Source organism: Lepus europaeus, chromosome 11, assembly GCF_033115175.1.
Source record: "Lepus europaeus isolate LE1 chromosome 11, mLepTim1.pri, whole genome shotgun sequence".
NCBI classification, from domain to species: Eukaryota; Metazoa; Chordata; class Mammalia; order Lagomorpha; family Leporidae; genus Lepus; species Lepus europaeus.
The window spans coordinates 62,330,044-62,356,894 of record NC_084837.1 but is presented as its reverse complement, the minus strand read 5'-3'; the positions used below and the strand labels follow the sequence as shown (position 1 = coordinate 62,356,894).

Genomic DNA, 26,851 nt, shown 5'->3' with positions numbered 1-26,851 from the left:
CTCTTCCAGGCCTCACTCAAAAGGCCATCTCCCCGCAGCCTTCCTCAGTCGCGGCATCCTGAGCGTTTGTGGATCCTTCAGCAGTTACCACCACACTTTCCGTTAGTTATTTTCAGGGCTGCCTCTCCAGGTGGACTGTAAGCTCCCCCGAGGGCAAGCACCAGGTTTTCGGCAATGAGCCCAAGGCCTGGAACTAAGCAGGCGCTCAATGTTTGTGAAGGAGCCCAGGGTGTGCCGTCTGCAGGGTGCGGCGCTCTCCTGGCAGCTTCAGCAGGGTCTCCGGCTGTGTGTCAAATGCTCCAGCAGCCCCTGCGTTTTCCATCTCTCCTCTCTTCAGCCAGACGCTTATTCTGCCTTTGTTCACAGCCAAGTAAGAAGAGGACAGGAGGGCCGCTTGGATGGGTTTGATCGGGATGTCACTCAGTAACAGCGCCAGAGACACGCGTTGTCCTCCAGCTGCGGGGCCGGGGTTTTCTTCTGACCCGCCCGGCAGGCGAAGGGGCGCTTGCTGTCACTACGCCGTGATCCACTGGCACCCGCACCTTGCCTCCACCGGGCGCAGGCAGCCGCGTCGAAAAGCTCCCCGCCGCCTCCTCTCCTCCTCCTCTGAACGCGAGGCAATTATTCAACCCATTCCCGAGAAAGTAGACAAAAGTCACTCTGGCGCCCCCTCGCTCCCAGCCAACAGTGGGCTCAGGGACTCTCTGGCGCTTCCGTAGCCTGCGCTAGGAGCTGAATCCCAGCCGTGCGACGGTGCTCCGACTGCGCTTCTGGCGGAGGTCAGAATTTTGCTCGGCCCCTTGCAATGTTTCCAAGGGAGGGTTCGTACATTCGTGACCGTCCCTGGCAGCCTCCCAGCCCGGGACTTGGGGCTGCACTCACCATTGGCCAGCCGGCGGCGTGACGCGCCGGGAGGCGGGGCCTCATCAGCTGTTTGCGGGATGCCCCGAGCGGGCGTATTTTGGAAACAATACCGCACCGTGCGGAGTGGCCTCCTCCCGCGCCCGCTGCCGCCGCCGCCCCTGCCCGCGCCTCCCGCTTCCCGCCGCAGCCCGGTGAGCGCCCGGGCGGCCGGGGGCCGGGCGGAGTTGGATCGCACCTCCTCGGGGAAGTGGGGAGCGGAGTCGTGCTGCGCGTGGGGGCCCGGGAGGGGTTTGGGCTGCGGGCATCTGGGTGACCAAGAAGACCTGGGCTGCTGGGGTGTCAGAACGGGGTGCAGAACCCACATCGGTGTGCCCTGCTCCGGGAGGAAACTTGGGAGTAGCATTTGGGACTCGAAGGAATTGAGTCTAGGTGGGCAAGGGAACCCGGGGCGCGCTGCGGAGCAGATCTGGGCGCCCGAGAACGGCGCGGCCTCGGGGTCCGATTTTGGGGTAGGGCAGGGCGTCGGGGGCCGTCCTGCCTCCCTGCAAAGTCTGAAGGCTCCTCTCCTTAACAGCTGGGCTGTTTCCCTCCTTCTCAATCGAGTCCGGGCGCCGAGCCCCCGAGCGCTCGTCACGCTGGACCCTGGCGCAGAGCCCTGGCATCACGACTCGGAGGCTGAGACCCTCTCCTGGAGTCACCCAGGTCTGGGGCGTGAGTGTGAGTGTGTGTGTTCTGAGGTTTTAGCCACGGTCGGTCGGTGTCTGGCTGCCGCCTTCTCCTAAGAGGAGGAGGAGCCTAAGTCAGCATCCCCGGTGGAGCCCTTTAGGGGCTGGGATGGCCCGTGCGTGTTGGGTTCCCCTCGCTAGGAATAAAGCATTTCCCTGGCAGTCTTCGCAGGAAGTGCCTTCCTCCTAAGGGTCTGCAGGGAGGAGAAGGTCTCTCTACCCGTTGGCAGCTTACACTTGACCTTGTCCAGCACCCCTCTGGAGGCTCCCACTGACGGACAGGACAAGAGAGCCACCTGCAGTTCCTGGGGGAGGGTGGGAGGGGTCCCGGGGCTCGCGGAACCACGCCCTCTGGCTGCCCCTCCCCCACTGTCCAGTCCAGGCAGGGGTTGAACTTTGGGGCTTTGCTGGGAGGGGGAGGGGGAGGTGAGAGGCTTCAAAGGAAAAACCCAGACAATGACTCCTGCTTGTGATTGGCTCTGGAAGGCGCCTTCTTAGGTTGGGATGGCCAGCCTGCAGAGAGGAGGGGGCGTCCCTGCCAGGTGACAACACTTGGTCCTCTTTCAGTCCCTGTTGCTGATAAGTCAGAGCCCCCACCCCCACCCCCACCAGCCCTGTCCCAAGAATGCCATGTGTCTGTTTTGCCACCCTAGCAGGCATCTCCTCACTCCAGGGAAGAGGGCAGAGACAGGACCAGAGACGGCTCAGGCCCCGCCGGGGGGGGGGGGGGGGTGTGAGGGCAGAAATGAGCATCTCAGAGAGACCCGGTATTTGGGAAAGGCAGGATTTCTGAATGTAACAGAGATTCCTTTAAGTCCTTCCCCAACCCACAGACCAGTTGGCTTGCTCTTCAAAGGCAGACTGGGTGACAGAATGTCATGGGATCTCTAATTGAGTCGCAGGGAAGGAAATTTGTCTTTCTGTTTCCTTAAGCATCCAGGTGCTAGCTGCTTCGCGCTGTCCCAGGGGTCCCAAGGGGTTCCTGGTGTGTGTTTAGGGGGCTGGACTGGAAGCAAGATGCTGGGTGGCCTCTTGGCTAAGGCATGCTAGAGCCATCAGGTGGAGCAAGAGGAACTTCTTTATCACCAAGACACTCACAACAACAGCCTGAATAGTACAGGCAGCGAGTGAGGTCACAGCCAGAGGGCTGAATTTCACTTCCTTCTGTGAGGCAGGTTGCACCGATCTCAGGTTCAGCGCTGGCAGGCATGGTAGGCTGTGGGGCTGAGAAGTTGACGTCCCAGGGACTAGTGAGTAGACTGCGCTGGGGCCGGCTGACGCTTTGCCAGGGGCCGGCCCCGCCTGGCGGGCAACCTGTGCTGAGCAGACCGCTCTGCTGTGCGGGAGGAGAGCGGAGCAGAGAGGCAGCTGCAATGACTAACTTGGGGCTTTATCCCTTCTCCCAGGACACACTCTCACCACACCGCAGAGCCTGTTTGTTGTGTTGTGCAAGCAGGGGGTGGAGACTAGAGGAGATGGGCAGCAGGGCGGGGCTTAGCAGGTTTGGAGGGAACCTGGCTGCCCTGGGATGGCTGGCTTTTGTTTTTGCTGCTGAGCCGGGAGCTCAGCTCAGACTCAGGCTGAGAATTTGGAGAGTGCCCCTTAGGGGATACGCGTGTGTTGTGAGGTTGTGTGTACGGCCAGTCCCAGTCCCCCGAGCCCACCCACAGCTGTCCTGTTTACATTTTCCCAGGTGCCAGCATGCTTGTATAGCTGATGCGACTACCCCTCAGCCTGAGTCATGAGAGGTTGGGGAGAGGTGGCCTGGGCTGTCCCCCACAGAGGTGTGGATGGGCTCAGCACAGAGGCAGGTCACATTTTGGGGGTAGGTCTCCCCCCCAGTCAGTGCTTTGGAAGGGGAGTAGTATGTCCACAGGACCTGGCCCCATGCATGTGAATAAGAAGGGGAAACAATGAAGCAAGCTAGGAAGGAGGGGAGTCCTTGCAGGTACGGCTCGGTGCGGGCAGCAGCCCAGATGCCTGCGTTGCCCTCACAGGGGAGATGGAGCCACCTCAGTGTGTGGAGGAGCTGGAGGATGACGTGTTCCAGCCAGAGGACGGGGAGCCGGGGACCCAGCCCCAAAGCTTGCTCTCTGCTGACCCGTTTGCCCAGAGCCAGCTGGACTGCCCCCTGGGGCGGCTGCACCTCTTCCCTCTCACCCACTGCTGTGGTCCTGGGCTGCGACCCACCAGCCAGGAAGACAAGGCCACCCAGACCCTCAGCCCCGCCTCCCCGAGCCAAGGGGTCATGCTGCCTTGTGGGGTGACCGAGGAACCCCAGCGACTCTTTTATGGTAAGTGCTCTTAGCCTCAGGACTCCTCCTGTAGAGGTTGGGGGAAAAGAGGGGACTTTCCCTCCCCAAGCCTGCCTTTGCGATTTCCTTCCCCTAAGTCTCACCGAGCAGCAGGGGCTGCTGAGTGCTGCTGGATGCTAACGTCCCTGCCTTTTGACCCGCACCTGGACAAATGGCCCTGTCCTTTTTGTCCCTTCTTGGAAGGATCCCTTGGGTCCAGGTGTCTCTTTTTACATCCTGCACCACCCCCACCCCCACCCCCAGCTTTTTGTGTCCTGGTAGGGATTTGCTTTGTCCCAAAGAAATCTGTGGGATCCGTGACTCGCTGTTGACACTGAAGGGGAAAACCCAGCTGGTTCCAGGAGGGAAGGTTCCTGAAGGCAGAAAGTGGCCCCAGTGGTCACTTGGGACTTTCTGTGCCTGGAAGGGGAACTGGAGAAAGAGGTTGGGCCTGCCTGGGCTCCGTGCCAGCAGAGGGGCTGTGTCCAAGGCAAAGTCAGACAAGACCCCTTCATTTGTGGGCTCGAATGATTTGTTTTGGGGAGAAATATGCCCTCCTCCGGCAGAAGAGCAGCCTGTTCTTAGCACAGCAGCTTACGCGGGAGGGTGGAGGTTTGGAGGTTATCTCGCTGCGTCTGACGGGCCAGGCTGCGGAGACGCTGCAGTTATTCCCAGAGGGAACTGCCCCGTAGGGCGATTCTTGCCAAGCAGTTCTGGCGGCACTCGGAAGCTGGATGACGCCGGCGGGCGGGCGCGGAGGAGGGCGGCCGACTGGCGCCCCTAGCGGTGGTGCTAAGGCCAGCATGCGCTAAGGGTGCAGCTCCGGCCTCACGGTCTCGCCCCCACCCCGGGGGCCGCTCCCAGAGAGAAACTTGGATCTGTTTGGGTCTCAGGAGTTTGTGCCACTGCCCACAGGGTCAGAAGCCTCCTCTACAGCTCTCCTCTACTGCGTTGAAAAAGTGAAGACATTTTTCACAGTTCTCTCTGTCCCTGGCTATGCTCAGCCCGGGAAACTCTGGAGAGCTGCCTGCAGTGCTGTTCCAGGGAAGAGCTTCAACCTGCTACTCTGTGAATAATAAACTGCGGTCAAGTGTAGGTTGATAAATACGGACAGAAGGTTGACATGTTCACCCAGTCTGCCCTTTGCCACGGCCCTGACGGTGAATGGGGAGCCCAACGGACGGCTGTGACTGCTCCCTTCTGTTCCCTCAGCATCGGCTTCTATGCACTTGGGCAGCAGGCAAGCAGGCTGTCCGAGCTTGGCAGAGCTCCCTGGTGGAGGCAAACTGGCTCCTCTCCCTTCCCATACTGGGGTTTACCCTCAGCCCCGAGGCTTGGCCAGGAGAGGCAGGCGTGGAGGGCGGGGCAGGCCAGAAGACCGCTTAGAGCTGGGTCCTTTTTCTTTGCAGGCAATGCTGGCTACCGGCTCCCTCTCCCTGCCAGTTTCCCTGCAACCTTCGCGCTGGGGGAGCAGCCCCCTGAAGGGCAGTGGCAGCATCGAGCAGAGGTCCAGATTGCCCGGAAGCTTCAGTGCATTGCTGACCAGTTCCACCGGCTTCACTTACAGCAAGTAGGCAGAGGGCTCGAGGGGGCGGGTAGGGCGCGAGGGGCCCGGGAGCCAGGGCCTGGCTCTGTCCTCTTATCGGCAGTGCTGGCTCTGCTGGGCCTCAAGGGCATGGTGGCAGTGTCGGCCTCTGCTGTCACCATCCCCGTGGACAGTTTAGGCTGATCAGATGGGTACTGCTGCCCTCATCTCTGTCTCTGGTCTCCAAGTTGGTTGCCCGCCCATTCCCTCTCTGGGAAGGCGATGGCTCTCTCCTGAAGGCCAGCGCTGGGGGACTGTGTCTCACAGGCCTAAGGAGAGGTTTGCCGGGTGCTGTTGGGGGTGCCTGACTGAGGTGCAAGGGGACCCGGTGAGCCGGCCAGGGGATGAGGCCTGAGTGGGGGAAGGTGGCGGAACCGGTTGAAACCTGACACTTCCCAGCTGGGGAGGCCAGCTCCTCACTCACTGTCTGTCTGGGATCCTGGGGCTGGGGCCTCAGGAGAGTGCACCTCAGAGAGTCTCCCCGGAGCGGCGGCCGGCCGCTTGCTTGGCCGGGCGCTCCGCCGCCGCCGGCTGCTTGGCCGGCAGCCTGGCACCAGCCCCGCCAGGGCGGAGCATCGCGTGTCAGCCGAGCATGTGGCAGGGTCGGTCAACAAAGGCGGCGGCTGGCAGGCTCGTGCTGGAGGAGCCCTCCGTGCCACGGCCTGGAGGCTGCCCTGGGCCACCGCTGCAGCACTGTCTGGGTCCGGCCCCCAGGCACTTAACCCTTCCCTTCCCGGCTGGCTCTCCGTAGGCTACCCTGGCAGGGAGCAGAGCCTGAGGGTGGATCCCTGCTGGCACAAGCACTGCAGAGGCAGGACCACTCCACCTGGACACGAAGGCACTCCCCATCCCTGGAACAGTGTTCTTGGCCAGTGGGCACTCTGTGTGTGTGTGTGTGTGTGTGTTTGGAAATCAAGAGTATAAATAACCCACCATCACCGGGCAGACCCTGAGGTTGCATGGGGAATTTTAGGTGACAGGGGGAGGGTTCTTGGGAGTTACAAATTGATTTAAGAGCCAAACCATTGCTAGCACCAGGAGGGGGAGAAGAGGCATTGACCTTGGATATTCTGAGGACAAGCCCAGGGGGTTGTATGGTTCTGCCCGCGGCCGAGCAGCACTGAGAGAAACCTGGGGCTAGCCCTCGCTGCGCCCGCCTGGTGGGCCGTCTGGTCCCTCGGTGATCAGGAAGGGAGGGTGGCCCCACACTTACATTATAAGGCAGCCTGGCCGCCTCTTCTGGCCCAAGCTGCAGTCCCTCTTCCCTCCTTTGATTGTTTTGTGGAAACTTGGCTTCGAGTTTCCCCTTCAGCCCTTGTGTGTGGACTCACTCTGATTCTTGGTTTCAGTCTCTTGGCCTCTTTCCTGCCCATTCACTCCACCCTGGTTGTGCAGGCCTGCAGCTGCGTGCGCCTGAGCCCAGCTCCCGGCCTGCAGTCCTGGGACCCACAGTGGCTGTGGGTCTCCTGGGCTCAGTGGCAGGACTGTCTGCGCACAGCTTTCCCCGGCACAGTCTCCCGCTCTCCCTCCACAGCTGTTTCCTGGAGTGTTCCCCTCCCTAGTCCTTGGTGAGCCCCTAGGGGCTTAGGAGCAGGTGGGAGGCCTCCCTTGGCCTGCCCTGTCCTGGTGTGGGACTAGAACACAGTCCCTGTAGGAAGAGACCCCTGTCCCACCGTCTGATCCTGCACTTCTCTGCTTGGCGTTATTTCTCCCCGATCAGGGCAGTTCCTGACAGGCACCGTCCTCTCGGCCGGAGCCACCCCAGCTCTGCCCTGCACCTCACCCGTGCCGGCTCTCGCGTTCCTGGTGCCAGCTCCCTACGGCTGCCGTGCAGCGGCAGGAGGCTGGCCAGCAAGGCCTTCCTGGCCCAAGGAGCTGGTTTCCCCAAATTTTCTCTGACAAAGAACCAACCGGACTTTTTGTCTACTCCCTGGAGAATTCTCCTAGGAACGATTCTAGTTGTTAACCCACTCCTGCCCCCTAATTCTGCCCGCTCATCTTTCAGACAGAGCTAGGGTGACGGCCACAGGCAGATAGAACTACTGGCACACCTGGGGCCTTTCGGCAGCTGGTTTTTAAGAAGTGAGTTGCTTTCTGTTTTTTTTTTTTTTTTTTCTTTTTGATAGGCAGAGTGGACAGTGAGAGAGAGACAGAGAGAAAGGTCTTCCTTTTGCCGTTGGTTCACCCTCCAATGGCCGCCGCGGTAGGCGTGCTGCGGCCGGCGCACCGCACTGATCCGATGGCAGGAGCCAGGGGCTTATCCTGGTCTCCCATGGGGTGCAGGGCCCAAGGACCTGGGCCATCCTCCACTGCACTCCCTGGCCACAGCAGAGAGCTGGCCTGGAAGAGGGGCAACCAGGACAGGGTTGGTGCCCCGACCGGGACTAGAACCCGGTGTGCCGGCGCCGCAAGGCGGAGGATTAGCCTAGTGAGCCGCGGCGCCGGCCGTGAGTTGCTTTCTGAACTTGACCCTTACATGAACTGTGGTCTAATATTTCGTATCTAGAAAGTGTTGTTGTCGTTCCTGCTTTTTTAACCTGTATCTTTTCCTGTTCCCTTCCATTATCGTTGTGGGCAGAGAAACTGAGGCACTGGGGAGGAAGCAGTTGGGGTTAAGCCCCAAGGCTTCACTTCCAAGTTAGAAGGCCCAAGGTGAGGACCCGAAGTTGGTTGGCCTCCCTGAGCCCATTTCTCGTTCTGTAAATGAGAGCTAACATCACAGAGTCTTACCAGGGACCTTGAAGGGTACAAACACCTGTGAGAGGTGCAGGCACACAGAGGACATTCTTCCATGCTGTCCCCTCCCACGTGTTACTGTCCTAGGCACCGCCCACATCTGCTCCTGTGGATTCACAGTCACTTCCTGCTCTGCCTGTGGATCTGATCCCTGAGCAGACCTGTCCCTGAACTCCACCTCCTCCCCACCCCCGCCCTGGCCAGAGGACTCCTCAGTTATGGACCCTGGCCTTGCCCATTTCTCCTCAAGGAGCGACAGTCATTGTGGGCTGCAGTGAGGGAGCTGAGAGAGGCAACCCAAGAGGCAGGAGGAAGTCGAGCTGGCCTGGCCGCCTCCTCTCCCCAAGACCTGGAACGGTGTCCTGGTCCGGGACAGTGGTCTTTGGGCCATGGCCCACCAGGGGGTGGGAACTCGCCACTTTGTCCCTGGTCAGGGGTCTCCATCACCTTTTCTCTGCACCTGGAGAAAGCTTCTCCATTGGAAATGTAGCACAGAGAGAGGGGGCATGATGATGGGAGAGATGGCAGAGGGCAGCAACTGACCCCTGGGGCAATGGCTTCCAAGAGTACCTCTTGGTGTTGGTTTCTGTGGGTCAGGTACCTCTTTGTATATATCCCGAGGAGCCCGGCGGTTGAGGGGTCTGGCTAGCCTGGTTGCCCAGGTGATCCGTTCAGGCTGGCTCCGCAGACCCACAGGCAAGAAGCTGCAGGCAGAAGATCAGAGTCAGTGTGGTTGCCGGCTATTGGTCTTGGGGTCACCAGGACAACAAGAGAAGTGGAGGCAGGGAGAGTGGGGTGGCAGCCTTTCCAAACTCCGCCACCTGGCCCACCTTCCTCTGACTGGGTCAGGAGTGGAGGTTCCCCCCGTGGCTTCACTGTGAGCTGACCTGCTGCAGCAGGGAGCCCCAGTGGCCTGCTGACTGTGGCTTGACTTGGCTTGGGCTCTGTGAGGGGGGTGTTTCCATGTCCCTCCAGCTTCTGTCTGGGATATGGAGGTGCGGATTTGTTTCCTAACGGAGCTCATGGCTGCCCTGGCCAGAGGGTCTGGGACCCAGCTTCTTTCCGTTTCCTATGTCTAAGGAGCGGCAGGAACCAGTGTCCCCTCCCCTGGAGAAAGCCTCCTGTCTCATTGGATTTCATCTTGAAATCTGTGAGACTGTTTCTCGGCACTCTTTTTTTTTTTTTTTTGACAGGCAGAGTGGACAGTGAGAGAGAGAGAGAGAGACAGAGAGAAAGGTCTTCCTTTGCCGTTGGTTCACCCTCCAATGGCTGCCGCGGCTGGCGCGCTGCGGCCGGCGCACCACGCTGTTCCGATGGCAGGAGCCAGGTGCTTCTCCTGGTCTCCCATGCGGGTGCAGGGCCCAAGCACTTCGGCCATCCTCCACTGCACTCCCTGGCCACAGCAGAGAGCTGGCCTGGAAGAGGGGCAACTGGGACAGAATCCGGTGCCCCGACCGGGACTAGAACCCGGTGTGCTGGTGCCGCAAGGCAGAGGATTAGCCTGTTGAGCCACGGCGCCGGCCTCTCGGCACTCTTAAGAAGCCAAGAATCCTCAGAAAGTAGCTACTAGAGACCCCTGAGTGAGTAAAGCTACTGAGTGTCGGAATTCTTCATGTTGGAAATTCCTTTTTTATTTGGTCCAGCAGTGACTCCATTCAGAAAAATCAGATTTGGAAATTCCCTGAATAGTAATTAGATGTTTTGGAAAATGAAATTTGAGAAAACTTTCATCCACTAAGTTGAAACCATCTTCAGCTCTCATGTCACAGGCAGGAGATGGATCTGGGTTAAAATCCCAGCTCTGCCACTTTGCAAGTTCTGTGTTCATGAATACCTCATTTCACCTCTCCAAGTCTTGGTTTCTAACCAAAAGTTTCATCAGGAAGTTTGTGAGAAAATAGAATTAAAAAATGTTTTGGGTGTTGTGGCACAGTGCTTAGGATGCTGCTTCAGATACCCACGTCCCATGTCAGAGGGCCTGGGCTCTAGTCCCTGCTCTGCTTCCCATCCCTTCCTGCTGATGCGCACCTTGGGAGGCAGCAGATGATGGTCCAAGAACTTGGTGGGAGACCCGACTGAGCCTGGGGCCCCTGGCTTCTGCCTGGCCTAACCCTGGCTGTTGCAGGCATTTGGGGAGTGGATCTGTGGATGGAAGGTCTCTGTCTCTCTCTCTTTGTCACTCTGCCTTTGAAATAAAACTTTAAAGAAAAGTTGACTTTGACACAGAAAATTGAAATCCACACATAGTTTTTCCAGAATCGACATCTCCCTCCACAGACTTTTTGAATGAATGGTTTGAAGACTCCTGGTGCTTGCAGAATGCACCATGGGGGGTTGTGAGATGATTGAGGTATGGGCAGGTGGTCACTGTTAGCCGTGGGATAAAGGCTGACTTCAGGATTCCACTTGGACCCAGCTTCCCAGTGCTCGGAGAGCTCTTCTGGAAGTGATACCCATGCTGATGTTTGCATGGCTTCTTAGCCAGCAGCTCCTCTGCCAGCAGCCTGGGTCCTTTGTCTAGGGAGCCGGTGACTGCTTCCTGGCCCCTGGGCGGGGGCAGGGCTGTCCTTGTTGGTGAGTGGTTTTCTGGAGCCCAGACCATGGCTAATGAGATTGCTCCAGGTCTCAATGGGCAGCCCTGGGCAGGGCCCCCCAGAGATTTGCCCTAGAGTGAGCAGGGTCCCCAGGAGCCAGCTTCTGTCCCAAAAGTGGGAGATCCACCCAGGACGTGCTGGGGAGGAGCAGAGCTGGGGGAGGGGCGTTGGCGAGCCGGTGTGCGTGAGAGCCAGGGCCGGGGCTGGGGGCCCTGTGTTTGCTCTGTGGCTGGCTCTGTTTATGTCGCTCGCTATATTTAGCTTCTGAGTCATCCCCGGGGCAGACTAGAGGCTGGGTTCTCCACACACTCTGCACCTGACCGCTCTTTCTTCCAGGACCAGGGCCCTGAAGTTGTGGATAGCCATGGGCATGGGAGTTGACTTTTGTTCTTGGGGGTGTGTGTGGGGAGGTGGGGCACAAGGAAAGAAGAGTAAATAAAAATGTCTGGTTTGCCTCTTGACCCATGCCTGGCAGCCAGGAGGAAACTTTGCCTGCCCAGTTTGCACACTGGTTCCAGATGGGACCAGAATAGCCAGCTACAAAGATCTGTGGTGGGCCTCAGGCTTCCTCCTCCATAGCCGAATAGACCCACAACAGGCCTGCCCGTGGCATTCCCCCCACCCCCACTCCTGCCTTCTGCCAGGGCCCAGGAGTCTCTCTTGAGCTGCTGTGAAGTTGCCCAATAATCAGATGGAGCTGCTTTCGGGTGCAGGGAAACTAAAACAGCCGGATCCCTGGGGGAGCACCAGTGATTTCTACCTCCAGCCAAGGCCCGAGTCTTGGGTGGTACAGCACTGCCCTTCTCCCCCATCTGCCAATGGCTGGAGCCCTGTCGGAGGAAGTCTTCCAGTGAGAACCGGCTGGCCCCAGGCTGCCCTTCCTTGCTTGGAGAGGCAATTGGTGTCGCCGTGGCGCCTCTGACGTGCTGTGAATGCCGCTAGTCGGGCTGAGGAAGCCCTCAGCAAGGAGCCTTTCTCCCTCTTCCGTTCGGCCACATTGCCAGGCCGGAGCAGGGAGCCCACCGGGCCTGCGGGGCTGCCCCCTGGGTTTCAGAATCCCTGGCTTGGCCTGGCAGCCCAAGGCTACTTTGGCTCATCTCAGAGGAAAGTCCAGGGCCTCCCCAGGACGCCGTGTGTCTGCCCTGAAGACGGTGCTCCCAGGGCAGGCCCTGCCAGCTTCGAGTGTCAGGCCGTGCTCAGCAAGGAGACATGTGGTCCCAGGGTTTCCTCATGCTGCCGCCAGGCCCAGGTAGTAGGTGTGCCTTCCTCATTTTGTCACCGGCAACCTCAAAGTCCCCTCCACTGTCCCTGCTATATACCACACCGAGACTCCCGGAAGTGAGGTGCCAGGCCCTAGTTGTTGCCCTGGGAGTTGTACAGAATTTATCGATTCTGAAACCAAGGTCTTCCCGCCATCCCGTGCCTACTTCTCAGCGATCGCATTCCAGAAAGCGAGACTCTCTGGAGCTCTGTGTGTTGCCCCGACCCACTCTGCCTCATTTCATACTTAGTCCTGGGTTCTTGCTTTTCTCTCCCAGTAGGTCATAAAATCGTCCAGAACAAGGTCTATATCTTAATCGTCTCTGTGTCCCTCAGAACGCTTAGCTCGGTTGGACGCTTGAGAAGAGCGCGCTGCGTTGCACAAACATATCTTCCCAACTGCTTTCCAGTGGAATTTTCCTAAGGTCTCTCTTATCTCAGTGTTCCTGTTCTCAGTGGCAAGGCTCTTTCCTCCCTTGGCCTGGGGGGTTTTAGAGCATGGCCTGGGAGAGGGAAAAGTGGGAAATCTGTGCTTGAGGGGGTGCGTGCCACCCTGGACCAGTGGAATACGCAGTTTCGCCATGCCGAGAAGCAGAGTGTGCTTTCGGAACACAGTCCCGAGTCACCGCTTCAGAGCAGCTTCGGCTTTGTTTCTGTTTGATCTTCAGTGAGCTGCGCCTCGCAAAGGTTCATTTTTTCTGGTCCACAGCATCCTTACTAAATAGTTAATGATCTGGAAACAATGTCTTTAAACTACTAGTAAGGAATGCAGCGGCGATTTGCTTTGAAAAGGTAACAGTATTTTCATAATATGAGTGAACACACTAATATTTTTAAAATCATTTATTTATTTATTTGGAAAGCAGAGATAGAGAGAGCTCTCATTTGCTGGTTCACTCCCCAAATGCCCACAGCAGCCTGGATCTGAGAGCTGAGTCTGGCTCTTCCACGTGGGTGGCCGGGACACGGCCCCTCGAGCCGTCACCTGCTGCGTTGCAGGGTGCACGCCAGCAGGGAGTTGCACTCAGCAGTGGGGCTGGGACTCAAACCAAGGCACTCCAGTATAGGGTGCGGGCGCCACAAGTGGCCTCTTAGCTGTTACACCAAACACCACCCCCCCAGCAGCGCGACATTTTAGCAAAGGGACATGGCTTCGGAGTCAGAAGTCAGGGGTTAGGATCACCTCCCTCCTGACTAACTTGCCTGGAATGACTTTCCAGAACTTTGCTTTCGCATCTGTAAAACAGACTTGAGGAGCCCTGCGTGGGGTGCCGCTCCCACATCCCTGTGAGGGTCACCTGCCCAGGCAGGAGCGCACTCCGTCCTAAGTCTGAGGTTTTGGAGGATGCCCTCCATTTGGTAACTTAGCATCTTGTGCGCTAGGTTCTTTTAAAACGTGGCTTTGCTCCTTTCTCCAATTCTTTGGGGGTGATTTAGTTCTTGCTAGAGCAGCTGGAACGCGGCTGACACCCGAAGCCCCCCGAGGGTGTGAATTGGATCTGAAGATGGAGGGAGATCCTTCTTATCCGGGGAGGGTATGCTTGGTTGGGAGGCTGTGGGCCTCGAAGCTGAGACTGATTTGTGTGACGCAGCCTTGACACACACCATAGCCATAGCCAGCTCCTTTTTTTTTTTTTTTTTTTTTTTGGTTTAAAGCCTCTACCAGCAGGGCCTCTCCCAGGCAGGAGGCTGATCCCATCACAGAAAGCCCATCCATCGCTCCTACTGGCCACACAGCAGTTGCTCTGGCTCAGACAAGTGGGTTCTGTCATTGGGCTGATGCTCTGTCGTCAGTACTGTGTGCACTTGTTGAGTACCTACTGTGTGCTGTCCAAATGATCATGAAACAGTCAGAGTACTTTGCACTTGGTGGGGAGTTGAACACTTCTCAGCCGGCTGCCTCCATCCCCTGCCCGCAGCGAGAGAGCAAGGAGAGAGCGAGGCCGGGCTCAGCCGCCCCAGAGGTCTCCCTCGCCTGCCGTCCTGCTCTCTTGGCTGAGAGCGCTTTCCTCTGCTGGTCGGGGCTCCCACCTCTGTTCTTTCCCTCTGGGCCTCGCCTGCCCTCTTGGCTGCTCTGTGAGTCTGGTGGCCTTGGGGTAAGCTCTCCATCCCCAGGGCCCTGGTCCCCCACCGCTGGGGAATCCTGACTGTCCATTCTAGAAGCCCCCCTGGGAGGGACACTAGGAGGGCTGGGCCTTGCTCCAGAGGTTGGCCCTGGTTGAGGTCAGCTGATGAACTGGGCGCTGTGCCAGGTGCCCTGGAGGCAGGGCCATGCGTGCTCCTACCCGGCTCCCTGCTCTCTGGTGTTTCCGTGTCTGTGTGCCTCATCCCTGACCAGGATGGCCGATATCCCTCCTCTCTGGCCTCCCTTCATGTCCTCTATCTTTTTCTTTCTATTAAGAGCCTTTGGCTTAACTTTTGGGAAGTATTTTCTATCGCTTTCCTTGTTATCAGGGCATCCTTTGATTCTTGGGGTGTGAGGTGGCTGGAAAAGGAGTTGCCCTGCGGCAGGAGAAGGCTGGAGGAAAGGACGCGGCACCTGCTGGTGCCCAGCGAGGGCTCATGGCCTGGGGGTGGGGTCCAGCCCTGTCCTGCTGGTCTCCAGGCCTTCAGTCGTTACAGCTCTGAGTCACAATCCTTGGGGAACTGTGGATGACAAACTCCTGAGGGCTGGAAAGCACCTCCCTGGTTTCCAAAAGGCAGTCTGTGGCCCGGCCAGCAGGGCAGGAAGACACTGAAGAAGGGAGCAGGGCACGAAGTGCTTTCTTCCAGGCTGTACGTGGGATCCTGAGTGATTTCACCTTCTTCTCTGTAATGTCTTGTATCTTCCCATCTTTCTACCATTCACATGTATTGCTCTGATGGTTAAAATACCTAAAATAAATGTCACTTCTGATTTTCAAACTGTCATCCAGGGAGCTTGTTCAATATGCTGATTCCTGGGCCCCCTTCCTAGAGATCCTCAGTTGGTATGGGCAGGGGCAGGGCACTGTCTTTACTGTGGCCCCGCACCCCAGCTGGTTTTGTGACACAGGCAGGCTTGGAGACCACCCATCTAATACAGCAACTGCATTTCCCTTAGGAGTCAAATGAGGACTCACACACAGAGCCCAGCCTACAGCCAGGGCCTCTGGTTCCTGCCCCGGGGATCCATCAGTGCCTTCCGTGCCAGTGCTGGAGCCCTAGGACTGCCACAGGCGGAGGTGTGGAGCTGGATCCTCCCCAAGGTCTGCCTGTGTGCCCAGCAGGTCTCACAGTGCACTTTGGCTCGCAGCCGCTTCTGGTTCCCCCCAAATCCCCAAGCACCGTAGGTAAAAGTGCTACCTTGCTTCATCCCCAGAGACTTCAGGGCCCAGGAAGTTGCACAGTTAGCCTCCATTAATGGCATTTGGGAGAAATCGAGGCTTACAGAGATGGGATTGACCCAGGCCCCCAACCAGAATTGAGCTCTCTCTTCCATGGCCTTTGAAATCTTTTGAGATGGTTTAGTGATGGGGACGTAGAATAAGGAAAGATGGATGGAGTGAGAGCTGTGTTAATGTGGGTTACGCTGGTACTTGGGACACCTGCATCTCACATTGGAGTGTTTGGACTAAATCCTGTCTCTGCCTCTGATACAGCATCCTGCTAACGTGCCTGGAAGGCGGAAGATGATGGCTGAAGTACTTGGGCCTGTGGAGTTGCAGGGTTGCGGTTTCTACCTGGTCCAGCCCCGACCATTGTGGCCACTTGAGGAGTGAACCAGCGGATGGAAGATTGATTTCTCTCTCTCTCCTTCTCTCTCTCTCTCTCTGTGTCACTCTGCCCTTTAAATGAAGAAATACATATATCTCTTTTTTTAGGATTTATTTTTAAATTTTTTATTTATTTGAAAGACAGTTACAGAGAGAGAGAGAGGTCTCCCATCTGCTGGTTCACTCCTGAAATGACCACAATGGCCAGAGCTGAGTTGATCCAAAGCCAGGAGCCAGGAGCTTCTTCCAGATCTCCCACGCGGGTGCAGGGGCCCAAGGACTTGGGCCATCTCTTCCACTGCTTTCCCAGGCCGTAGTAGAGAGCTGGATTGGAAGTGGAGCAGCTGGGACTCGAACTGGCACCCATATGGGATGCCGGCACTGTAGGCTAGGGCTTTAACCCGCTGCGCCACAGCACCAGCCCCAAGAAATCTTTAAAGCAAATACATCTTTAAAGCAATTAAAGATGGATAGTGACACTGGGAGCATAGTGGTCATGCTTAGCGACTTGGCTCTAGAACCCAAAGATCAGGATTCAGTCCAGTTCTTGCCACTTGCTGGTTAGATCTTGCCTAAGTTACCCAGCCCTGTCAGTCACCGTGCCTGTAGTTGGCATGGTCACAAACACTAACCTCACAGGGCTGTTAAGGACCGAAGGCTACAGCGCGTGTGGGGCAGTGCCTCTCGCACGCTGGCCTCGCCATCGCCAGGGACCCTGCTGCAGACGCATGCTCCGTTTCAACTGCATCTCTGAAGCGTGTGGCCGACACCGAGGCTGCTGGGCTGCGGTGTGCGAAGCAAGGACGCAGGGCACGGCCACGGGCTCACAGCCCTGGTGGCTGTCGTGCGGGCACTGTGCTTGCACACAGGCACCTGAGGAGCTGCGGGGTTCCCGCGGCCTGGCCTCTCCAGGGACTGCGTTCTTCCTGGATTCTCCGACTCTTCCAGCACATGACCTTTGCCCCTGGGGAGGGGAGGCAGCGGGAAGGGAGGGGTCCCGTGCCCAGCTGCTGCAGGCTGAGGCCTCCTGTCCGCAGCTGAGGCCATTTTCACGTGACTTCACTCTGCCCAGCTTTTGTTAAGCCACGAGTGTTTCCTCTTTTTACTCATCTTTGTTTACAAAACACGAGGAAGCCATCAGTCTCCCCGCCAGCTGCCCTGGGCGGCTGTGCCACACCCGACTTCCCTTCCCTTCCTCATGGTGGCCCAGCCTCCAGCTTGCTGGGTTGTTTTCCAGTCTCTTCCGCAGGAGGAAGAGGAGCGCTGTTGCCTTGGATTGGGGGTGGTGTCGTGGGTTCACCTGTGTTGTCAGGGCCCTGATCTCGGCCTCAGTGGATGCCTCTCATCTCCTTGCCATACCCCTCCCCTGCGGGACGGGATGCAGGGCAACCCAGCAGCCCCCAGGATCTCTTGGGGTAAGGTCAGGGAGGTGGCGGCTGCACGTGACCTGGAGGACTTGCCTAGTGGGGCTGGTGCTGTGGTTAAAGCCAGCGGAGGAGAGAGCTCCGTGTCCCAAGTCCAGCCTGTGATGCTTTCTGCCACACTAGGGTTGGATTCCCCTGCCCATTGAGAACCCGGTGGTGAGGCCCCAGGCCAGACAAAGAGAGGACAAACAACAAAGATCGCCTCTTCCAGCAGCCCCCCGGGGCCTCGGCTGGCCCCTGGGAAGGGTACCTGTGTGGGCAGAGCACCAGCCACAGTGCCATGAGCCACTGACCCCTGAACTTTGCCCCCAGCCTCCCAGCCTGACAGTAGGACCTGGGATAACCTCCAGAGCGTGGTGTGCATTCTTTGTTTTTGTTTTGTTTTCAAGTATGTTCTTGCTTAATGTTTAATTGGCTCCAGTCAGTAGGAAAGCGCTCCAAGAGGGATTATTTATGGCTTACTGTCAAGAGCAGCTATAAAAAGGGCAGTGCTGAGCTGGAGATGCTGGGAAGGCAGAGGGCGGGCGCTCGAGTGAGTGAGAGTGTGTGTGTGAGTGTGTGTGTGTGTGCGCGCGTTTGCACTGGATGAAATCAGATTTTTGCTGCCTCAGCAGTGTGGTTTAAATTGAAGATTAACCCTTTGACCTTCACAGTGTCAAATCACTTGCAGATGGAGGCTCCCCCCGCTTCTCCCCCTTGTTCTCTGTGTTACTTTGGAGTGGGGGGAGAGAGAGAGGGGCACTTCTTCTCTTTCTGTCTGAAGCGAGTTTGTTGTTCGCGCAGCTGAGGTTTGAGGGGCTCGGGAGCCAATCTGATTAAAAGCAGCACTTGGCTAAACTCTGGAAAATCCTGCAAGCAGGGGGAAAAGTTTAATCCTCTTGTGCACAGTGCATATAGAGCCTGCTCTTTGCTTTGTGATGTTAAAACTGTAATTGTTTTTGGAGGACTCCACTGTCACCAAGTCTCTCTTGCCTCCCCAGCACCCTCCACAGCTTGCTGTGCTGATGGGATTCGGGTGCTCGGGGAGGGCGGAGCGGAGCTTTTACTGCAAAGGATAAGCAGTCGTCCAAGGTGTCCGGGAGCCAGGTTGATTTTGTTTTCTTCTCTGCAGCACCAGCAGAACCGAAATCGCGTGTGGTGGCAGATCCTCCTCTTCCTGCACAACCTGGCTCTGAATGGTGACGAGAACAGGGACGGGGCAGGTCCTAGGTGAGGCTGGGCCGCCGCCCCCTGCGCATGGAGCATCAGAACACCGGCTGGAACAGAGCAAGGACTGACGCTGTGTCCTGTGAAGTTGGCTTTGGTGGTTGTTGTGTTTGTTTGTTTGTTTTTGTTTTTACATTTCTCTCTGTACATACAACATTCCCCAGGGGAACCTTCTTGCCTTGTTCAGGAGCAAGGGCCTTTGTCAAACACTGTTGAAGGACAGGCTGTGCGTCTGCGATGCTGGCAACTCCCAGGGGCCCTGATGGCACCCTTGGTGATGTCCAGGGAGTTGACTGTAATTTCTCCACAGGCGCTTGGTTGAAAATAGGACACTGGCTTGTCTCCCAGTGCCACCTAACTAACCTGCCAGCCCTCCACTGCGGATGGGACCTTCATCCTGAGAGTCACCTGCTTCTATTCCCCAGGGCCTGGCCAGGGGCCTCTAGGCTGAGGCATGTCACTAGGCTGGCCAGACGGCCATGGGCTCCCCCACCACCCAGCCGGTGCCAGCCCCCAGGGCTCAGGGATCCTTGCCCAAGCCCCTGTTCCCTCCAGCAGACCTCAGGGAGGGATGGGTTCCTCCAGGGACCCTTCGACTGTGCCACAACATGAACCCAACTTCCGGAAAGGCCTCAAATCTGACTTGGTCCCATGTCGAGGGCCCAGGATCGGTCCTGGGGTGCCGGATGCTGCCACCTGCGGCTGCCTGGGACTGGCAGGTGCCAATCATGGAGGAGCTGAGTAGCCCATCACCGTGCTGCAGCCAGCAGCTCGTGCCTGTGTCAGGTCTTCTTTCAACAGATCCAGCCCTGGGACTGCAGTTCTCCCCATCATGAGCACTGTTGAGCATCGAGGGGCTGCCCTGCCCCAGGGCCAGGGAATTTGGTGGCCATCCTGCAAGCTCCAGAGGCCCTCCGGCCCCTTGGTTTCCTTGGAAACAACATACCTCCTCCCCCTTGCCCCCTTCCTTTTTCACACCTAGTGGGACACAGGAAGAAGCCAGGCCAGTGGCTTTGTCAGCTTAACAGTGACTTTCAGAGCGATAGACAATGGCTAGAAGCGTGGAACCAGCAATGCTGGGCACACATTTCCTGCAGCCTTGAGCTTCCAGCTGGGCCAGAGCGGCATGCTCTGGACTGCAGCAGGCGCGGGGCTGCCTCTGGACTTCTCCCCTTCCCTCCTTGCCATGGCACCAACGGAGAGACTTAAAAGCAGCTGGGCTGGAAGCTCTGAGAGCAGCCACAGGGAGTCTGTTAACCAGACACCTAGAAATTAAACGATAGTTTTTGCCTGTGTAAGAAAAGACAACATTGGTGCTAAAGGAGAAGCAAGGCCCAAACCTGGGCAGAGACGACCCCAGGGCTACTCAAGGAGACTGGAGGAAGACTCTCACATCTGAGCAGGCTCGGGCTCCTGGAGGTCTTCGGCTGGTCTCTGGGACGTATAGCTGGGCAGGTTGCCCGGTGGACGAGGGCGGCTGCAGGGAACTGTGGAGGCTGCGTCCGCCTGCCCGGGGGAAGGGGCGCCTTTCCTGATTTGCACAGAGGTACCGCGTGCTCTGCCAGTGGCCCGAGGACAAGGACCGCCTGCTGTGCTTGTAAGCCTTTGGTTCATCCTCCCAGATGTTCTAGACGTATTACCTCTTCTTGGCCAGAATTCTATTCTCAGGGTGTGTAGCATGGCTTGTCTGGTGAGAGGACAGCTTCCTGCTCGCAAGGAGAAGGCGGCCAGGGGACGGGCATGGAGGCCAGCTCCAGGACACGCTGACCGCTGTGAAAACCTGGCTTTCCTTGTGTGTTGCCATGCCATGTCGTGATGTGTGTGGGACCCACATTGGTTGTTTTCCCCTCTCCTGGATAGAGGCTGTGACAGGCAGGAGGCTTTGTGTGCTTGAGTGGTGTCCACACAAACCAGGATTGTCCATACCGGCTGCCTGTCACCTGTCCCGGGCAGCTTTCCGCCTGAGCTGAGCAGGAGAGATGGCCTAGCCCCTGGTGTCAGCTTCAGAGAGCTGGCCAGGCCCAGGCTGCCTGCCCACCAGACCATCCCGCCTGAATCCCAGTGGAAGGGGCCTCGCCACACTGTTGCCATCTTCTGCAAACCCAGAGCTGCAGGTGTCAGGCAGCCCAGGCCAAACTGAGACCCCCTTTCATCCCTCACCCCCACCCTGGAGGAAACGCCCTGGTGGCCCCAGCAGGGAGAGAGGGTTCCCCTGGCTGGCTGTTTTTAATTGTCTGGCAATCTGGGCCCTTTCCCTCCCTGCCTGGCGAGTGGGCCCAAACATTCCTTAAGTCCAGCCTCAGGAGACGCCCCTCCCCCTGGACCCCCCTCCAGCTCCCATCCCCCACTGGGGAGCCGGTCTGTCTCCGGTGAGGAGCTGGAAGAGCATCAGAGGGAGGGAGCGGTGACCTGGGTCCTGACCTGTAGGCAGCTGAAGGCCCGTGGGGCTTTTGCGGCCTGCTGGGGTGGGGGCTGGGAGAGGGAGTGGACGCTTCCCTCACCCTGGAAGAAATGCCCTGGAGGAAGGGTTAAGACAGCCTTCTCTTTCAGAGCCGCAGACTGGAGCATTCTGGAAGCCTATAGACAGGTCTGGGGAGGGGCCCTCAGGCCCACCAAGGGTGGAGGACTGGGTCTGTCTCAAAGTCCAGGCGCCTGGAGAGCTTCCCCCAGCCTCTTGCTCAACTCCAGGTGGAAGAAGGTCATCTGAGTGCCTTCCTCAGCCTGGGGGAGTGGGTCTGTGTCACTATCGCAGGCCCCAGGGAGAGCTGTGTGCCGGCAGGATTGTTTCTGGGGCTCAGAGGGGCAGTTGGGCCCTGTCCTCTGCGGGCCCCACCTGGGCTGGCCTGGGGGGGAGGACAATGGAGCAGTGTGCCAGTCCTGATAAGCAAGGAGCCTGCTTCCCCAGTGAGAGCTTGTGTTCCTTTCCAGAGAGGGATGGGGAGATGGGGTGGCAGGTGGGGAGGAGCTCGGGCGCCAGGCTGGCCTGTGGGCGCACCCTGGGCAGCTGGCAGGCAGGACACTGAGTCTGGAGGGCAGCGTGAGCTCTTCTGGGGATGCCAGCCTCTGGACTGCAGGTGCTCCCGGGCTTGCACTGCTCCTGTCCCTGCTCGGAGCGTGCCAGTGGCCCATCCCATCCCTGGGTCCCCAGGGGCTGTAGGGGGAGACCCAGTGAGAATGTAGCATTTCCTTCACCCCTAGGTTACTTCCCTGGGGTCTGGGCACTCTGCCTCTGGGAGAGAACCAGAGAGAAAGAGGGAGAGGAATGGGGACCCATTTTGTTTTTAACCTGTACAAATATGGCTTTGTGCTAGACACATGCATATATGTATGTGTGTATGTATATAAATATATAAATATATATATTCATTTTCCCCTCATCAATTGGTACAATTTTTAATAAAAAGCATTTAAAGAAAAGCTGGTCTTTTTATTCTTTTAAAATATTTATTTATTTATTTGAAAGGCAGAGTAGAGAGCGAGGGAGAGACAGACCTTCCATCCACTGGATCATTTCTCAAACGGCCACAATGGCTGGGCCTGGGCCTAGTCGAAGTCAGAAGCCTGGAATTCCATCTGTGTCTTCCATGTAGGTGGCAGGGGCTCAAGGACTTGGGACATGTTCTGCTACTTTCCCAGGTGCATTAACAGGGGGCTGGGCTGGATCCAAAGTGGAGCAACCAGGACTCGAACCTGTGCTCATAGCAGGTGCCAGTGTCGCAGGCAGCAGCTTAACCCACTGCACCACAGTGCCAGTTTTTATTTTTCAAGGTGTGGCAAAAGTGCAGTAGTCTTAGCTTCTCTTCACTTGTTTCTCAGCCATCTTCCTGGGCTGCCCCGGAGGTGCCTGGCTGTTTTCACCATGTCCTTTTCCTCTTGGAGCGGATTTCTGCCCTGCGAGGTGGGAAGACACGGGCTTTGGAGTTCATCCAACCTGGCCTTGGGTTCTGGTTTCACCTCCGCCAGCCAAAGGATCGTGGACAAGTTAAGTAACCTCTGAGCCTTCAGTTCTTCTGAGTGTAAAATGCAGTTCTTCCTGCCTGAGGGATGAAAGGGCAATGTGTCAAGGGCCCTGCCCACTGCTGGCTGCTGCTGGCGACCCTGGCGGAGGAAAGCCGCCCTCCCCCCCCCACTGTCCCCATCCCCTCTCCGTGGAGTTTTCCTTTATCAAAGTGGCATCTCTGGAGGCCCTGCTGGTTCGAGGGGGCACTTCCTGGCTTGCATTTCTTTGTGGATTAACAATGCGGCCAGGGCTCAAAAGGGTAATTTAAAGCTCTTGACAGAGTTCTGAAAATCCCTGGGAAAAGCACGCCTGGTGCTATCAGCAGTTAAGCCAGCCTGCCTGGCCCCGGTGTGATTGGGGAAGTGGGGAAGCCACAGCCGTGCTGAGAGCCAGCCTGGGACTCCAGTGCCCACGCTCCTGTGGAGGGGGAGCCTGAAGCGGCCTTGGGGCTCCTCCCCGGACCCCTTTGTTTAGGAGACTCCAGGAGGAGGAAACTGAGGCCTGGCATGGGGTTGTTCTTTTCTCCCGCTGAGTCGGTCAGCCGGGGAGCGCCGCATCATCTGTGTTTTTACTTGGAAATCGCGCTGCCCTTGTCCAGCTGCCCGAGGAAGCCGAAACGTGTCTGCCATGCCAAGTAGCCGCCTCTGCTCCTAAAAAACGTGGCACTTCCCACCACCCCGTATTTGGAGAGGGAGGTTTATTTTTACTGGAGTGTGGAAGGAGCGGCCCCGGGCCGTGTCCGGATGTTATTCTACAGTGCACGTGCTGGGGTGTCGTGGAGCCCGGCAAGTGGTTCCTGCGAGGCGCACAGGGAATGAAGTGACTGGTGGTGTCTTTTTCTCAAGGCTTCCGCCCTACCTTGGGTGAGGCTGCACCCAGTGGCCCTGGCCAGAGGCCCAAGGGTGCACCCTTGTCTTCCCCTGTCTACTCTTTTTTTCTCCGATCCCTCCCGGGCAGGGGTGGGAAGCTTCTGGCTGAATAAGGCCCATGGAATCATTTGGTCAGGTCCTGACAAGGTAGCTGCAGGTGGAACTCAAAACTCAAGGACTGTAGCAGGCTAATTTTTAAGTTGATCAGTTTATGTGGTCTGTGAATGCTATTACAAATATCCACTTGGCCCTGAGTGGAAAACAGGTTCCCCACTCTTGCTCTAGAGGAAGTCCAGGGAGAAGTTAAAGGCATAGCTGCCCAAGCTGGCACCCCGGCCGTGTGGCTCAACCAGCTGTGTGGCACTGGGCAGGTCATGGACCTTTCTGTGCCTCAGTTTCCCATCTGTGAAATGCAATCATAGTATCTACTCACAAGGCCATCAGTGAGGATTAAGTGTGTCAATGTCTAAGCTGTTTACAGTAGTGCTTGCTATATGTTAAACTTTCAATAATTGGCAGCTGTCAATGTCATTGGTAGTATTACTCCTATATTTCTAGCACTTGATCAGTGAGCTCCAACCATTCTTACTTGGAAGTAGCTTGCACTTCTGTCTCTGACGCATTGTCTTAACGTAAGCCTTGTTCCCTGGACAACCGCAGAGCCTCCTACCTGATCTCTGGCCAGCCTGGCCCCTCCCAGTGCCACTGGGCACCCCTCCCAGTGCCAGGGCACCTTTCAACCCGGCAGACTCAGTCCCCTCGCCTACACTGGCTCACTCCCGAGCCTGCAGCCACCACTGTGTATTAGCATTCTGCATAACAAATTATTCCCCAATGTAGCAACTGAAAACAACACATGCTGACTACCTTGCAGTTTCTTTTTTTTTTAACAATAAAATTTGTTGTACATTTATTTATTTCAGAGGCAGAAAAAAAAGAGCTCCCATCCACTAGTTCATTCCCCCAGCAGCTAGGGCGGGGCTAGGCCAAAGCCAGGAGACAGGAACTCCATGTATCGGTGGCAGGGCTCCATCCATGTACTTGGGCTATATTCCACTACTCTTCCAGGTACATTAGGAGGAAGCTGGATTGGAAGCAGAATAGCTAGGACCTCAACCGACACTCTGTTATGGGATGCTGGTGTCCCAGGTGGGGGCTTAACCTCTTGTACCACAGTGTTGGCCCCAGGAGCCAGGAGCTCAATCCCGATCTCCTACGTGGGTGGCAGGAACTCACCACTTGAGCAATCACTGCCGCCTCTCACGGTCCATGTCAGCAGGAAACTGGTCAGGAGCCAGAGCTGGGTACGAAGTGGAATACAAGCGTCTTAATTGCTAGACTAAATGCCTGCCCCTCTAAAATTTTATTTATTTATTCATTTAGTTAGTTAGTTAATTAACTAGTTAGTTAGTTAAGAGGGAGGGAGAGAAACAGAGAGGTGTTTCCCATCTGCTGGTTCACTCCTCAAACGTTTGCAATGCCTGGGGCTGGGCACTGGATCCAGGTCTCCCGCATGGGTGACATGAACCCAATTACTGGAGCCATCGCCGCTGACTCCCAGGATTGGCCCTGGTGGAAAACTGGAGTCAGGAGCCAGAGCTAGGAATTGAATTCAGATACTGCGATGTGTGGCACAGGTGTCTTAACCACTCCTGCTCCCTGTCTTATGGGTTCTGTGGGCCAGGAATTCAGGAGCTGTGGCCCGAGGCGGCAGCTTGAAGAGATGCGGGTATCCAGGTGGAGGTTCCCAAAGCACTCGGTTAATCCACAGATGCTTGGCTGTGCAAGCTGTGCTCAGAGAGTGAGCAGCATGTGAGTGATGTGTTGATGCACAGTGGGTCAGCCCCGCAGCAGTCTCCTGCCTGGTGGTGTCTGGAGGGAGTGGCCGTGGAAGCAGGCGTGCCAGCCCTTCTCTGGCCTCAGGCCCTTGCACGCAGAAGCCCGCCTTTCTGGTCCAGTGAGGCCCTCCAGGCCAGCTGCTCAGCTCAGGCAACAGAACTCTCTTCTCTGGCCTCAAGAACGAGCTGCTGGCTGGGGTCGTGTCTGCTTGTTGTGCTTCACTGGGGCTTTGCAGGAGCTTCAAGGGCACTTCCCCACTGCATGTGACTTTTGCCTTCCAGGATGTCTTGAAACCAATCTCTGTGTAAAACAAGACTACTTAGAGCACCAACCCAACCACTCTGCCCTTAATCCCCTGATTCCAGGGATAAGATTTTTTGTTTGTTTTTTTTAAAATATCTATCTATCTATCTATCTATCTATCTATTTATTTGACAGGCAGAGTGGACAGTAAGAGAGAGAGAGACAGAAAGGTCTTCCTTTGCCGTTGGTTCAGGAGCCAGGTGCTTCTCCTGGTCTCCCTTGCGGGTGCAGGACCCAAGGACTTGGGCCATCCTCCACTGCACTCCCGGCCACAGCAGAGAGCTGGCCTGGAAGAGGGGCAACCGGGACAGAATCCGGCGCCCCAACTGGGACTAGAACCTGGTGTGCCGGCGCCACAGGCGGAGGATTAGCCTATTGAGCCATGGCGCCGGCCATTAAGTATCTATTTATTTTGAAAGAGTTATAGAGAGAAAGGGAGAGGGAGAGAGAGAAACTCTTCCATCCTCTGGTTCAATCCCCAGATGGTCGAAGCCAGGAACAAGGAGCTTCATTTGGGTCTCCTATGTGGGTTCAGGGGCCCAAGCACTTGAGCCATCCTCTACTGCTTTCCCAGGACATCAGCAGCGAGCTGGATTGGAAATGGAGCAGCCAGGACTCAAACTGGAGTCCATATGGGATGCTGACATCATAGGCAAGGTTTTACCCACCACACCACAATGCTGGCCCCTCGGGAGAACTTTTGGCCCTCCTCTCTGGGAAGGCTCTGTGTGGAAATGGAATTCCCTAAGTTAGGATGAGAGGACATGATGTTGGCAGTGTCTTGTCTGGTCATTGCATTTGCTGCCATTCAGCGGCCCCCTGGCTCCCTGCCCCCCTGCAGGTGGATCTGTCCCCAGCGTTTGAATGGATGCCAACCCTGCCCTGAGGAGAGACGGTCCCCTGAGTGAGTCAGTGGCAGTGGACGAACCCCTCACAGGGTCAAGGCCCTGCCCTTGTGCCACATTAGACCCCAGAAGAAATCCAACTGGTCATGGAACAGTGGGAAACACACAGCCAAACATATGGAGACTGTTTTTTTTTTATATATATATATATTTATTTTTATTTTTAAAATTTTTTTTTTTATTTTTGACAGGCAGAGTGGACAGTAGAGGGAGACAGAGAGAAAGGTCTTCCTTTTTGCCGTTGGTTCACCCTCCAATGGCCGCCGCGGTAGGCGCGCTGCGGCCGGCGCACCGCGCTGATCCGATGGCAGGAGCCAGGTGCTTCTCCTGGTCTCCCATGGGGTGCAGGGCCCAAGCACTTGGGCCATCCTCCACTGCACTCCCAGGCCACAGCAGAGAGCTGGCCTGGAAGAGGGGCAACCGGGACAGGATCGGTGCCCCGACCGCGACTAGAACCCGGTGTGCCAGTGCCGCAAGGCGGAGGATTAGCCTGTTAAGCCACGGCGCCGGCCT

At 57.1% G+C, this 26,851-nt stretch overlaps 1 protein-coding gene across 1 annotated transcript; it reads left to right on the top strand.

Annotated features, from left to right (window-relative positions):
• The first annotated feature begins 988 nt into the window (after positions 1-988).
• Positions 989-21,804, top strand: BMF (Bcl2 modifying factor). The gene is made up of 5 exons (XM_062205615.1): positions 989-1,055; positions 1,439-1,566; positions 3,587-3,883; positions 5,293-5,453; positions 18,328-21,804. The coding sequence occupies exons 3-5, from the start codon at positions 3,592-3,594 to the stop codon at positions 18,427-18,429; spliced, it is 555 nt and encodes a 184-aa protein (XP_062061599.1). The 5' UTR covers positions 989-1,055; positions 1,439-1,566; positions 3,587-3,591; the 3' UTR covers positions 18,430-21,804.
• Positions 21,805-26,851: the final 5,047 nt, after the last annotated feature.